The sequence below is a fragment of the Dendropsophus ebraccatus genome, chromosome 2, assembly GCF_027789765.1.
Source record: "Dendropsophus ebraccatus isolate aDenEbr1 chromosome 2, aDenEbr1.pat, whole genome shotgun sequence".
NCBI classification, from domain to species: Eukaryota; Metazoa; Chordata; class Amphibia; order Anura; family Hylidae; genus Dendropsophus; species Dendropsophus ebraccatus.
This window is the reverse complement of record NC_091455.1, coordinates 86,563,662-86,579,952: the sequence shown is the minus strand read 5'-3', so window position 1 is coordinate 86,579,952 and position 16,291 is coordinate 86,563,662. Positions and strand designations below refer to the sequence as shown.

The following is a 16,291-nucleotide window of genomic DNA, read 5'->3' as shown; positions in this document are numbered from 1 at the left end:
ATAGACTTGCAAATGCCTGAACCGTTTGACCCCAAATTTGGCAAGCATATACATTGCCTGCCCGGGAGGGTTAAAGTGAAGGTCCTCTCCTTGCCAGATGTACAGGAAGGGAGGGGGATGGGGAAAAGCACCCATAGAAATGACTGGGAGAATATCCACACTGCACACACAGGTGACATAATTAGTGCTGCAGCTCCGCAGCAATAATGGCAGTTGGTAAGGTATACTGAAGCTTTAGCAACCAATAGGATTACTACTTTAATTTTCAAAGGGACCTGCAATCTGATGGGTTGCTAGGGGTGGCTGCCTTACAACAGATCCACAGAAATAAATGGTAGACCTCCCCCCACCCCAACTATACAGTACAGGGATACAGGACCCCCAAACTATATACTACAGGTATACAGAACCTTCACCAACTGTATACTACAGGTATACAGGACCCCCCAACTATACACTACAGGTATACAGGACCCCCAGCTATACACTACAGGTATACAGGACCCCCAAACTATACACTACAGGTATACAGGACCTCCACCAACTATACACTACAGGTATACACAACCCCCAACTAAACACTACAGGTATACATGAATCCCAACTATAAACTACAGGTATACAGGACCCCCAAACACCACTCTACAGGTATACAGGACCCCCAACTATACACTACAGGTATACAGGACCCCCTGAACTATACAGTACAGGTATACAGGAAACCCCAACTATACTGTACAGGTATACAGGACCTCCACCAACTATATACTACAGGTATACAGGACCTCCATCAACCATATACTACAAGTATACAGGACCTCCATCAACCATACACTACAGGTATACAGGACTCCCTGAACTATATGCTACAGGTATACATCCCCCCAACTTTATACTACAGGTATACAGGACCCCCCAACTATACACTACAGGTATACAGGACCCCTCACCCCCAACTATACATTACAGGCAGTTTCCAGTTAAGCATAATTTGCAATGACAATAAACAAGGCCCACTGCCAATCACTGCAGGTGGCAGCGTAAATCTGTATTCTGCATGGACAATTGTAGGTTGCTGCTCCAGAGTAGAATCTGGTAAAAATCTTTAGGTTTATGAACCTGGTAATAACACTTCCAATGTTGTATATAACCAGGCTCCAGTCTTATTACAGGTATACAGTTAACACCTTGCCTTGGATAATGACTGACAGCCTGGCCCTCCTGTCCAACCTCTTGTTTCTCTGCTCCAATCGTCTCTGAGTCCGGGACCTGCTTTCATATAAAGCTCAGTCATTTCCTAGGCCTGATGCCTGCTATAGGATTACACTTGCTGTACCTGTTTCAAGCTTGCTATTCTTGTGTATTCTAAACTCCTGTTTTACCTGACCTCGGCTTGCTTCTGACTGTTCTTTGGCTCTGTGATTCTGGTCTATATTTTGATTCTCCTGGTTCTGACCCATTTTTGCCTGACTATCCACCATTGTGTTTTGTCTGTCTCTGTTATAGTCCTTGTCTTGTTTCACGTGTCACCCTGTTGCAGTGCAGGGAACGTCACCTAGTTGTCCGCCATCATTTAGGGTGGTCTAGTGGCAAGCAGGTAGGGACAGTGTCAGGGCTTCACCTGTCTTTGTGTGTGTTTCCTTGTGTGCCCTGAACTATCCTGACAGGTATATAGTGTATATGAGGGTATATTGGGCTCCTTGGGATTTCCTCTTAAACAAAAAATACGAGGGCATAGATTGGCCTCCTGGGCGATCTTGGAACAAATTTAATTAACACACGGACACTTTACACCAGGGCAGCGCCAGGTACATTTTCTAGTATTGCATATTTCCTTGGCACTCCTATAATATGTTACCATACCAACAAAGGAAGAAGAAAAATAGGCGGAACACAGAAACACCTAATCACATAATCAAGAACAGGCATACACTATGCAAGCACCTAAATATAACCAAAATAACCAGTATTACCATAGCCAAGTGCTTTGCAGAGTACAATAACATTGCCGACTAGACAAGATAATATAGCACTGATCAAATACAGTCATTACATACAGTAATACATACTAAATACAGTTGTTACATAACAATTAGGGCGATGTTCACATAATGTTCACACTGCAGTACCGGCCAGGATGATCTTTTCAGAGACCAGACGTTCCGTGTCCTGGCCGGGTCACGGAACGGCCGGTCTCATACGCTATGTTAACATATTCTAAAGAGGTATTCTGGAGAAAATCTTTTTCTTTAAAATTAACTTGTTTCAGAAAGTTATATAGATTTGTAATTTTATTTTAAAATATCCAGTCTTCCAGTACTTATCAGCTCCTGTATGGAAGTGATGTATTCTTTCCAGTATGACACAGTGCTTTCTGTTGCCACCTCTGTCCATGTCAGGAACTGTCCAGAGCAGGTGAGGTTTTCTATGGGGATTTGCTACTGCTCTGGACAGTTCCTGGCATAGACAGAGACGGCAGCAGAGAGCACTGTGTCACGCTGGAAAGAAAACACCACTTCCTGCAGGGCATACAGCAGCTGATAGGTACTGGAAGATTTTTAAATAGACATAAATTACAGATCTATATAACTTTCTGATACCTGTTGATGTGAAGATTTTCGTCAGAGTACTTTAAGGAAGATCTGACTTCTCTGTTTCAGTGAATATACTGCTTATATTATACACAAAATAACAATTCTGGATCACCTTTTTTTTTAATAATACATATAAATGTATGAACAAACGACAACAAGACTTTGTTCTGGATGGTGGAAAAGCTATGAGAAGCCTTGACAGAACCAAGTAAAGCTAAACTAGTTCAGTATCCATGTGTTAGGAAATATTGTTATAAGTTTGTTGGCAGCATACTTGATAATTTTTTTTAGGTTATGGTAAATTACTTCTTGTCGTGTCGATAATGTCTACCAATGAGCAAATTTGCTGAACTTGAAAGCTCAGCATTTGACTCCTGGAGGCTGGATGCAGCCCTAGGGCTGCCAGGGACACATGGATACAGCCTATGACCTATAGATGTATCCAGGGCAGATTCTAGGTTATCTGCTGCCCGAGGCGAAACCTGAGATGGCGCCCCCCCTTGTACCGACACTGACTCATTATCCCCCCCAGCCTATTGAAAATCATAAGTAGGGTGTGTGTGCACAAAACCTGCAGCTAATAATAATTAAAGATGAGCGGAACTTTCGGACTTTCGGTCCGAAAACCGCTCACTCCAGTGCAATGCCTGCGATCCCGGGTGCATAGTTGCGCTCCCGGGAATCTGCGGCCGGAATCTTCCAGGGAATGTATCCTAAATTCCCTGGAAGATTCCGGCCGCAGATTCCCGGGAGCGCAACTATGCACCTGGGATCGCAGGCATAGTAATTGAGCGAAGATGCCGTCGGACCAAAAGTCAGACGGTTCGCTCATCTCTAATAATAATAATAAGTGCATACTGTATACACAATCCTGCTCCACCATAAACCACTTGGTCCCAGCACTACCTTCCATCCTTGGTGAGGACAAGAAAGAAAGAGTATCAAAGTTTCCAGTTCTTCAGGGGTAGTGATCACTTGTAGAGTAGTGATGTGTGAAGCATTCTACATCTGTGTCCAGCTATCATCTGCAGGTCATGGGGTCAGTCACGTCGAGACATGTGATGGTGTCTCTGCAGTGTTCTTTTGCATATTCGATTTCCCAGGGGGCAATGTTCTAGAATACACTGACGTTGAGACACGTGATGGTGTCTCTGCGGTGTTTTGGTTGATCTCCCTGAGTTCAACCAGCGTCCTTTTGCATGCACTTACTAGTCATTGCTCCCACTAGCCAGAAACCTACTCCACACTGATGAGGGGCAAAAACCCCGAAACAGCTATCTGTGGATGGATACCTTGCTGAGGTGGTTTCCTTGACTGGAGAACGCTTTGGCTTGGTCATTCCTTCTCGGAGGGAAGGTCTGGCTAGTTCACTGACCTCGAGACATGTGATGGTGTCTCTGTAGTGTTCTTTTGCATATGGGGTCAGTGAAGTCAGTGTATAGCAGATGATAAAGTTTATGGCCACTCCATAAAATCTGCCGCCCCTACAAAAAACTACAAGGCTGCCGCCCTAAGCAATAAACTCATCTTGCCTCATGGCAGAAGCGGCCCTGGCTGTATCCATGTTTTCCAGGACTCCCTAGAGCTGCATTTGACTACTCCAGCTGCCAGGAGTCAAATGCCAAGTGTTTGGGTTCTTGGGTTCCGCAAGTTCACTCATCACTAGTATCATATATATATATATATATATATGTTTAGGCCCAAGTATATCAGTCTACCTAATACCTAAACTGTTTGCTTTTTACCAATTACAATTACAAAAAAGAAAGGTAGGTGCAGCTCACTACCTAATGGATGGACCAAGGTTAACTAGGCTATGACCACTCATATATTAATGGCAAGAGAAAAAAAAAGAAACTGTTGCCTGGTCTTCAAGGTACCTTCCTGACCGTCTCTTTATACCAATATGTGTGTGTCAATATGTTGAAAGAGGCAGAAATTATTATAATTAAAATAACTCCTGTTCATTAGGTAACTACTTTTAAAAATGTATATACATAAAATATAAACAACAAATTATACAATGTCGTATATACTGCAGGGCCCTTGCGGAAAGAGTAAACACATAAATTTCTCCTATATACCCTCATATATCGTTGAGGTAAAGAGAGGCTGTAGGGGAGGAGATTACATTATGGAAATTTAGAAGGCAGAAACACAGAAGAGATTTGAGTTTGGCACTCTATAATTAAAGGGATCGAATGCCGACCTGGAGGTTTTTGCTTTTATTTAATGGGGTGAATGGTTTTCTCTCAGTGCCTGTACGGGACCTGGGAATCAACCGCAGCACGTCTGTCTAACAAACCAAGGAGATCCGATCACTAGAGATGAGAGAACTTTTCAAAAGTTTGTTCCGACTGGACCTCTGGATTTTTAAAAAAAGTTCTGTTCGACCGAATTTCGGATTTCTTCTGATTTCATAGTTTAAAGCATCTGATACAGGGGTAGTGTATTTGGTTAAATTTAGGGCTCTACATGTCAGTAGCATCATTATCTTTTCAATATCTCAAAGTCAATTTTATTTTTTTTAGACTTCAATATTCACCATTACAGGGTCTACCTTTTGCCCTCTCTATTTTTCTCTCTCAATCACTATATGTTTCTCCTCTCCGCTTTCATAATAATCTTTTTGTCTTTGCTTTTGTACAATATCTTCTCAGTACACCATCAGCGTTTTGTCACTGACTAGCTCTGTGCACTGCTAACAGTCTCCTTCCTCTCTCTGTGCAGACTGCCTCATTTGACCGCTCCTCTTAAAGCAATACCGACGTCACACAGGAGAGGGGGCTAGTGCAACATCCCTGCTGATTGGATGTGTTCGGAGCATCATGGGAAAGCGCTTTTCCCGCCCAGAACACTTCCTGCTTTCTAAAATGGCGGCTGCCATTTTAGAAAGCAAGAAAAAAAAAATTAATTCGGAGTGGACTTCCAAAAATGCAAATCCGACCGGACTCGGACTTTTGGAAAAATCCGAACCGGATCCCGTACCGGCCGAACCAGTTCGCTCATTTCTACTGATCACACGAAGCCTTTAAGGTGTGATTTGTCTATATATGTTATTTCTAAGTAGTGACTCATATACAGTTTTTCCGAGCAGACAATTAAACATTAGGATCAATGGGATAACAAACGAGGTATAGATTGAAGTGGAGAGTATATAAGATAAACTTATTTATGTACTCTGATTACAACTGTAGCTTGATTATTGTATTGATCACAGCATGTTACAGGAGGCGAAGTCTCACAGTGCAGCTGATGTTTGAGACATTACTACCTCCTCCAATATGTTACTGTGTGTCATGGAGAAAGTTAGTTCTGAACCCACACCAATTTTTACTACAAGCCCAAATTAGGAGCTGAAAATCCTGTATAAGGCTATTTTCACACAACGTATATTTTCGTAAAACCATAGCCGTTGTATTGTGATTTATGCGAAAATATACGTTACACTACTGCCCATACATAGTATATGCTCCGGCCGGGATCCCTAGCCGCGCCGCAAAGAACTGACATGTCAGTTTTCTGCGGGTGCTATTCAGTAAATACCCTGTCAGTTCACACAAAAGAGCAAGCGGATCCGGCCGCTAGCTCTATTGTGTGCTGTGGGGAGCTCTGATGCGGGCGCGCATCAATGCGCCCACATCAGAACTCTGCTGGCCGAAAGATCATCCAGCCGGTATTGCAGTACCGGCCGGGATGATCTTTTCATAGACCGGCCGTTCTGTGACCCGGCCGTGTCACGGAACGGCTGGTCTTATACGAGGTCTGAACATAGCCTAAACAAGTATGAGACACAGGACCATTATCTCATATGCACATTGAAGCCACACGTTTGGCCAACATATCACATCTCATATAACTTTTTCCTGCTCAATAGAGAAAGTAATTCTTCACCTCACTTTAAATCTTCCAGGATTCCCTTCCCCTCAGTGCAACATTGCACACAATGGCATCAACCTGCAGTATGCTGGGAACACTCCTATGCTGACATATAGAACCAGGCAGAGAGAAGGACACGTGCAGGACAGGAGTGAGAGACAGGGACTAGAAGGCTCATTCTGACTGTGAGAGAATATCAACTTATTCCAACATCATGAACTATGGGCTCAGAGCAGGGGCGTAGCTAGAGGTTCGGCCTAGGGGGGGCGAGTGAGTCTCAGTGGGCCCCCAACCGATTGTTACCCATAGGGAACCTCAGTAGGTGACAATGCTTTCTGAATAATAAAGGGTATTTTCTACTACATTATTCATAGCGAACAGGGACTGAGAACAGTGGAAAAGACTTTCTACATTTCACATATATAACCATGTAAAAATTAAAGGGGCTATGCAGCTTTGCAAAAGCATAGCTGCCTTTTTCCAGAAACAGCGTCCCTGTCCTCCAAAGCTTGTGTGTGGTAGTGGTAATACCAGAAACAACATAGAGGAAGCTATGGCGCTGAATTAGCCATCCATCCATTCTTCTATCTCTTTATCTCATATCTATCTGTCTAATATCTATTTGGCAGCATGAGGACTGCACCATAGCTGATGGTCAGTGACCAAATTAGCAACACCCGAAGGGGATACCCGCAGTACCAATACAGTAAATGTATAGTACAAATGGGTAATAACATGCAGTTCAAGGCAAGAATACTAAATAACCTATATACAAAAGAGCCAGACTACTGCAACATAACTAAATGGAATAATTACTTTATTAATCCATTGAAACAATATCAGCTCCGATAATCCTGGTGTACAGGGTATATGAGAGCAGCCAATTTATGCCTCCATGTAGTATTTAGACCCAATTTTATCCCTCATATAGTTCACAGGTTCCTTCTATGCTCTCATATAGTAAAAAGGTCACCATCTATACGCTAACATTGTAGATTATCCCCCCTAGTTCCTCCCTGTGCACCCCATATAGTAGTCACGCCCCTCTGTACCTTCATGTTGAAATTCAGTTTTCTGTGCCCCAACATAGTTATTATTTCCCTCTGTTTCCATGTAGTAGTAGTTAGGGCCCTCTGTGCCTTTATACAGAAGTTTGACCCTCCTCTGTGCTTTTATCTAGTATTTAAACCTCTCTGTGCAGGCAATCCCCCCCCCCCCCCCCAAAAAAAAAGAAGAAGGTTGTATCCTCCATGTAGGCATACTCTCCAGCACCATCTCATGTAGGTAATCCCTCCCCCTGGTATTTATTCCCCATGCAGTCACACCCTTCCCCAGCAGTAATCTCCCTGGTGGTTAGACCCACCACCACCACTGTGAGTAGACTGTACCTCTAAATTAGGTACTACCTTTTCAGTTATCCAGCACATCCCATACCCCAACCCCCATAGATAACCTCCTTCCCAGGAATTAGCCCCACCCACATAGGTCTTTTCCATTACTAAGTGAAAATATCCATACTTACCTGCAGTGTGGTTGCAGTACTGTAGTCTTCTCATGTCAGCTCTCTTCCTGCTCTGTGAGTGCACGAGTGACATCACTCATGTCCCACGGCTCTAAGGGAGGGAATGGCCTCTTGTAGCCACAACAGTGATTGGCAGGGTGGAGAGCCAATGCTCTCCTCGCCTTTTCAATCACCCTGCAGTATTCGGCTATGTTCACACTACGTAAAACTACGTAGTTTTTGTGCAGTGCAACACAGCCTATTGAGCAATGGCATCCTGGCCGGAGTGTACACACACTGTATACGCTCCGGGCGGAATCTGTGCGGCCCCGCAAATAACTGACAGGTAAGTTTTCTGCGGGCGGAATTCAGTGAATTCCGGCCACAGAAAGACCTGTCAGTTCACACAGTGAAGCGAGCTGCTCCGGCCACTTGCTTCACTGTGTGCTATGGGAAGCTCTGATGCAGGTGCACGCTGATGCGCCCGCATCAGAGCTCTGCTGCCCGAAAGATCATCCAGCCGATACTTAAGTACCGGCTGAGATGATCCGGCCAGAGACCGGCCGTTCCGTGACCCGGCCGGGGTCACGGAACGGCCGGTCTCATACGTAGTGTGAACATAGCCTTCAACTGTATGTTCTCCTCACATACAGACACAAAATTGTCAGACACAACATTTGGTAGCCATGTGGGCCCCCCAGAAGCACTGGTTGCTGTCCAGGGGCAACCTACAGCCAATAGACATTTGTTAAGTCTGTCTGCAAAAGCAATAGCTTTGGCGGACAGAATTAACTGGCCAAATCTTCAGTGGGCCCCCTGCCTGTGTGGGCCCGGGAGCGGCCGCCCCCCTCTGCCCCCACCAAATTACGCTACTGGCTCAGAGAGATTGTGAACTCTTATTGCCCAGCAATAACTAAACTTGGATATATACTTTGAAGTGTGTGTTATATAAATGTGATAGGCATCAAAGATAATTCTAATAGCGGCAATACTTTTCATGATAACGATAGCCTCAACAATATATGGATATGGATATGGGAGAATTTATGTGTTTACTTTTTTCTATTTCTGCTAGGGCTCTGTGGTATATATGACATTTTATAATTTATTACATGGTTATATTGGATGCTTTTATGTACAGTATATACATTTTTATATGTTGTATATGCAGTTTCCCAGAACACGCTGTCTGTTTCTCACGTCAGTTTATTTTTTGTCATTACAGCCATGCCTGTTCTGGAAACTATTTGCACTGCAACTGTGATTATACAGTCCCTATTATTCTCAGGTTCATGTATATTGTATATGTGTTTAACTCTGTGCAGTGGTATGCAAAGGCTGAGGATCACGTGACCATGCCCTGTAACCATGGTTCCTCCAATGGCCGTCGAGCTTTGGCCAGGAGTACCATGTGACTTCCCCTTGCTAGTGAGTTCCGTCCTCTACCTCAGAGAGGAAGGAAGTGTTTTCTCCCCTTCCTCAGGAGAGGACAGATGTGTTCCTGCTGCCCTCTTCACCTTTAGAAGAGTGGCTAGTGCTCTGCTGTAACAGATCCTGGCTGTCCATCTGCTCAAGTGCCTGGAGTATCCTCTCATCTGGGTGTCGTTCCTGTTATTCATCTCCTCATCAAGTCAAGATTCATACCGCAAGTACTCTAAATCCACCCAGCTCCTCTATTCTTCTCTCACTACTGCTCCCATCATCCGGCACGTTTCACCTCAGCCTATGCAGCACCACCGTAGCTCTGTCTATATAAGTCTGCTATATACCCGGTTGCATCCGGAAGAGACTGTTGCTACCAGTTACCTCAGTTACAATAAAAGTGTAACCACCGCTGTTACTGAACCCTGGCATTGGTGTCCGTTTACTGGTGCCCTGACTAGGTACAGCGAAGAATTGCATGCCCAGTAGCAATTATACCGCAGTATCTGCAGACCGGTCCCTCAGCTGTGCCATCCTCAGGCCCTATACTGTGACAATCCTCTACCCTGCAGCTGCCCCGGTTCCTGCCCGCTCACAACACCTGCACTGCGAAGTGATCCTCACGGGTCAGGGCATTGCATATATGTTATTATACCTAATAAACAGGAGTTATTTTAAACTACTGTACAATTATTTTCCTATCTTTTAGCAAATTGACACACACATATTGGTATAAAAAGACAATCAGGAAGGCACCTTAAGGATTAGGCAACACTGTTTCTTTTACATTTCAAATATTATAAGAGAACTATTCTGTTCTTTCGGAAATGTATTTCCATATATGAACATACATACCTCAGATGATCAGAGTGCATGTGACTTATATAAATTAAATCAGCCCGACACAATCTTTCCAACCAATCTGAAGGAGGCTCATGAAGTAACCACCATCCTCGGGCAAAGGCTGGACCAGTCAGCCAAGGATCAAACACCATATATGTTTCACCGAGCTGCAACTCCATGCAGGCATGAGTTAGATAGGTAATCTATAAAGACATATTAGTACTATTATTCTCCACTATAGGCACCTATATACATTGAGAAAGGCTGAGCAGGACCAGACAAATGTTTATTTAGTATAGGGAATGCCTGACCATCCTTACAGATAATGTCAGGTGAGAAAAAGATTGGTGTGCAGTGAGTGCCTCCAAAGTAGTCTGGCAGTGGTTCACCCCTTCCCCCCCATACCCTTTCCAAACACATGAATGCAAAATTGACCATTCATGAACTACCAGGCGTTTTTTAAATTAAGTTTAATAGATCTCAATATTAAAAACATTACTTTATTGGGGTGGTTTTGAGCTGTTAAAAGCAAAGGTAGTGTGCCAAAATTTTGGTGCTTGGTATCACATCTAATTCAGGTCCCTTTTTATCCATACTGCACCCCTTACAATACGTCACGTCCCTCGTTGGAAGAGGCACATTTTACAGATCTTTTTCTTGCCCATGATGCATAATAAATGGGTGTCAGTTGCTGCACCACAATACTGTCCCATTTTGAGCCAACATTTTGCTACAGCAGCTGTTGTAAATCTAGGCTATTATGTGTATGAGAAACTGATTCATATGTTTTCCTATATTGTACTATGACACTTTACCTGAAGTTCCCCAATTTCTAAATCCTCTAGCGTTCGAGGGTCCTCATCCCAGGGATTTGGCGGATTTAATTCAACAAGTGAAAAGCCATTTTCTTCATCCTTTTCAATGACTTAACAGTTAAAAGAAAAATATGACAAATTATATCTATAGCTATATCTATTTATCTAATTATGAATAGATATCTAATTATATGTGAATATAAAAGAATCTATATAAGTACGTATCAGGCTATGTTCACACATCGTAAGAGACCGGCCTTTCCGTGACCTGGCCGGGTCACGGAACGGCCGGTCTCTGAAAAGATCATCCCGGGTGATCTTTGCAGCCACAGAGTTCTGATGTGGGCGCATCCGTGCGCGCTCACTTCAGAACTCTTCACTGCACACTATGGACCGTATGGCCGGAGCCACTCGCTCCACAGCGTGCACTGACAAGGTTTTCTGCGGCCGCTATTCACTGAATAGCGGCCGCAAAAAACGGACATGTCCTTTTTCTACGGCGCCGCAAGAGATCCCAGCTGGAGCGTATACTATGTGTATTCCATACATATTCCATAGAATTCCATAGAAGACAAGGCAATGTATCTTTTCGTAAAAAGTACAGCCGTTGTTGCTGATTGCAACAACAGCGGTACTTTTATGAAAAGATAAGTTGTGTGAACATAGCCTCACAATGAATTAACAGTGAATTATCAATTAGTAGAGTACATAAGGGCAGAAAGACCTTAAATGACTGCTTAGTCTGCCTTAAGGAGGCCTTATCCAGAATGTTAATAAGTGCTACAAAATGTGGATATATACATAATAAATATAAGATAATACGATATTTCAATACCTTTATGTGTTTTGGTGCTTTTTTCCCCCTCCACATTACTCCAGCTCATGCTTATCATTGGGCACAAACACTGTTCTGCACAATATACTGTACACCTCCTCTCTCTCGCTACTACTTCTAGCAGTCTAAAATAAGAGTATATTACTACCCCATCAGTGCCACTACACTACTGCAAAAGTATGCACTGTTATTCAGAGGGCTGTGGGTTGGTATTTCATGTGATGCAAGCACAAGCCTTTTTATTACAAATTTTTGGAAAAACACCTAGGGGGACATTTATCATGATTTACGCCTGCTCGTAGGCTTAAGTCCTGATCCAAGACTACACCTGCTGGAAGCGCAGGTTCGGGCGCCCAGCCAGCCGGATTCACTAAGAGGTGCTAAATATATAAGACTGGCGTACTTGTACAACGGTCTTTATAAATCCCCCCTTGGTCTAAGACCAGCCTCATTAGAGCATGCCTTTTGGGAAAACTGACACTGACACCGCTCAAAAAAAAAAACCTATAAAAAAGCATTTCATAATTCACTCTTGAAATTCACAATATTTTACAATATTCAAAATATTTTTAAGATGTTTTTCCAGAAATGTTTAAAAATGTTTAAAACCACCCCAAGACTTACTCCACGAAAGCCTTTTTTGTGGACTTTATGGTTTGAAAAAAAAAAAAAGTTCTGTTCCTCATTCCTCCCATATTGTTTTACAACATGCATTTTTCCGTAGATTTTTTTTCTAGTTGTGTTTAGAGATGAGCGAATAGTGAAATTTGAATAGCTCCCGATATTCGACTATTTGATCGAATATAGAATCTCACTATAGTCTATGAGAGAAAAATCCTTGGGACCTGGAAATCAAGATTCGACCACCAGGAGGTCACCAAGTGCACAATGAAACCACAGGAAATGATGCCAACACCTCTGGAATGTGTATGGGACAGCAAGGGAAGCATGCCTGGGTACATGAACGTAAAGTAGAAGTGTACCTTTTGGTCTAGCGGTACTTGCGTACGTATTAGGTGGTATGTAATATTTGCGTATGCTTGTTTTTTGTTTTTTCAGTAGACTTGTGAAATACAATTGTTTGCAGAGTTATATATTGCCCAGCCAGTGATGTGGATTGCACACATGTATATATTGCATATACTGTATATATACACTTTCAGTATTAAGCCACTATCAACTATAGACTCCAAACACAATATAACCGCTTTGTATAATGGAAAAAAATACTCGGACAACTTATTTTCTCTACATTAGCATGGACAGAAAGCCAAATATTGAGTAAAAGAAAATTTATCATGCAGCCATTTAAATCAAAAAAGCAAAGTTGGTATGGGGATTACTTTAAATGGCAATAGGGTCTCTCTCCCCATGCTATTTAGCCAAACAGCAGTCCTTTTATTTTTTGAGGCAAAGGAACAGCTTGTAATACGTGGGAGCAGTCGTGCCACCCATCGCTTTGACTGCTCCAGTAAATCCGGACCCGGATCAGCTGTAGAAACAGCTGATGCATTTAATAAAAGTGACAATAACCTACAGTTACTGCCTAAAGCTACCGGTTCACTTTACCAAGACCAGGCACCCCTGTGACACGTATCTGTCCTCTAAAATGAGAAATAGTATCTTCTCACAAGGCCCGTGAGGTGAGCCTTCGAAAAATTAGCTTGAGGCCCATGAGGTGAGCCCTCAAAAAAAATTGTATAGAGGCCTATGAACTTTGGCCCATTAGGTGAGCCCTCAAAAGAATTGTATAGAGGCCTATGAACTTTGACCCATGAGGTGAGCCCTCAAAAAAATTGTATAGAGTCCTATGAAGCTTGGCCCATGAGGTGAGCCTTGTTAATTTTTTTTTTTTTAATGGCACATTTCTATGGTAGTGGAGGAGGAAATAACCTAGAGCTGAAACATGCAACTTTACTTCTCGAGGCTTTCAACTGGTGGAGAAGCAAAGTCTTGGTCTATCCACTGGGCGTTCATATTGATGAGCGTCAGACGGTCAGCACTGCCAGTTGAGAGGCGGCTGCGCTTATCTGTGATGATTCCCCCAGCTGCGCTAAAGACTCTTTTGGACAGAACACTGGCGGCAGGGCAGGCCAGCACCTCCAAGGCGTATAATGAGAGTTCAAGCCACGTGTCCAACTTGGCCATTTATTCCCACAATGGAATGTAGGAATATCTCCATCATATTTTGCAGCAGTTTCCTCTGTTAAACCAGTAGTCTGGTGGTCCTTTCCTCTACTGGAATGAACGAGGAGACATTATCTTTATACCGCGGGTCCAGCATTGTGAAAACCCAGTATTTTTTGCTCCCCATTATGTGGACAACTCGGACAATCGCAAAGCAGCCCAACATAAATTCAGCCATGTGTGCCAGGCTGTGAATTGGCATCAATTCGCTGCCCCCTCCAGAAGGTTTGCTCAATATTTCCTCCTCCTCTTCCTTCTCTTCCTCCTCTTCTCCCCATCCTCGCCGGACCAATGGGACGTGCACAACTGCACCGCTAGCCTCGCTGACAGTGTGGCCAACAGCCTCCTCCTCTTCTTCCTCTAGGAATCGACCCTGAGAAGCTGACAGGAGTGTAGTGTGACTTTCTAGCTCTGTCACGTCTCCTCCTATCCAGGCCTCCTGTGCGTGCAAGGCATTGTCCCTGATGGCGATAAGGGATTCTTTAACAATGGTTACACTCACTATGGCATCGTCGCAGCTAACCCTTTGGTGGACGGCTCGAATACCCTTAAAACTTTGCATAAGTCTGCCATCCATGGCCACTCATGGTTGGCAAACTGAGGAAGCTGAGTTGAAGGCACCCGTGGGTTTTGGAGCTGGTATACCATGAGAGTTCTCTGCTGCTCACACACCCTGGACAACATCATCGCACAACAGCCAGTGTTCGGGCAAATGCAGATGTTTTTGGAGCTTTTTAAGGCTATCAGCTGCCATGGTGGACTTCCGAAAGTGGGCGCACAGGCACTGCACTTTCACCAGTAGCTCCGGCAGTTTGGGGTAGGTCTTTATAAAGCTCTGCAGCACCAAATTAAAAACGTGGGCCAGGCATGGAACGTGTTGGAGTTCTCCAAGCTCCAGAGCTGCCACCAAGTTACAGCCATTATCACACACGACCATGCCTGGTCCTAGCTGCAGTGGCGACAGCCAAATTTCTGCCTGCTGCAAGATGGCATCCTTGACCTCTGGGGCGCTGTGCTTCTTATCACCCAGGCTGATAATCTTGAGCGCGGCCTGCTGACGTCTCCCCACGCCAGTGCTGCAGCGTTTCCAGCTCACCGATGAGGGCGATTTTACGGAGGAGAGGAAGGGGTTGTCAGAGCCTGGCTGGCAATCTTAGGCGGGGGAAGGAAGGAGGCTGTCCCTGCCTGAGAAACGGTACCCGCTTCCACAACATTCACCCAGTGTGCCGTCAGTGATATGTAGCGTCCCCGGCCACAAGCGCTTGTCCACGCGTCGGTGGTCAAGTGGACCTACGCGCTAACCAAGTAACTCAGGGCCCACCAAATGTTACGGGACACGTGCTGGTGCAAGGTGGGGACGGCACACTTGGCAAAGTAGTGGCAGCTAGGGATGGAATACCGCGGTACGGCAGCTGCCATCAGATCACGGACAGCTTTTGTCTCCACAAGCCTAAATGGCAACATCTCCATGGCCAGCAATTTGGAAATGTGGCAGTTTAAGGCTTGGGCAGAGGGGTGAGTAGAGGCGTACTTACGCCTGCGATCAAATGCCTGACTGATGGACAGTTGCTGTGAAGAGGCACAGGACGGTACAGGCGAAGGAGCAGAAACAGACTGGTGGTCTAGACCCGGCCCGGACTGGTAATCTGGCAAGGCGGGCAAATGCCCGCTGGGCTGGCCAGATTACCAGTCCATGGGCCGCCCAGGCTGTCTAATGGAAAAAAAAAAAATCACCGGTGCGGCCCGCTCCTGACATGCTCCTCCAATCCAATCAACGTGGGGCCGATGCGGCCGGCCGCAGCGGCCCCTCGTTGATTGTCGGAGCACGTCAGGAGCGGGCCAGCCGGGGTGAGGTGAGCGGGCTGTGGTGGCGGGAGGGGGCTGCTGTGGCGTGTCTCCGCCCCATTGTCCCCCCCCCAAGTGCCGAGGGCCGCAGACGTGACACGCGCAGGCACGTCTGCAGCCACCTCCACCAGGCCCCCAGCGGTGATGTCACTTCCCTGACGCGCCGCTGAGGATCTGGAGGAGAGAGAGGAGAGGGGCCGCCGCCGTGGACCGAAGATCCAGCCGAGAAAGAATCTGCTGGGAGCGAGGTGAGGTGAGAATGTTTTTTTTTTTGTTTTTTTTAACCCCTTCACATGTGGCCATGCAGGGGGGCTATTCTATATGGGAGGGGGTGCAGAAGGGGGGGCTATTCTATATTGGAGGAGGATGC

General features: G+C 44.9%; 1 protein-coding gene across 1 annotated transcript in view; it reads right to left on the bottom strand.

Moving 5' to 3' along the window:
- Window positions 1-16,291, bottom strand: part of LOC138783329 (cytidine monophosphate-N-acetylneuraminic acid hydroxylase-like) — a 106,780-nt gene that overhangs the window by 35,979 nt on the left and 54,510 nt on the right. Inside the window, exons 4-5 of the mRNA XM_069957913.1 lie at window positions 11,055-11,164; window positions 10,252-10,442 (exon numbers count right to left, since the gene is read on the bottom strand). Of these exons, the coding sequence (XP_069814014.1) occupies window positions 10,252-10,442; window positions 11,055-11,164 (301 nt within the window). The remainder of the gene's footprint in view (window positions 1-10,251; window positions 10,443-11,054; window positions 11,165-16,291) is intronic.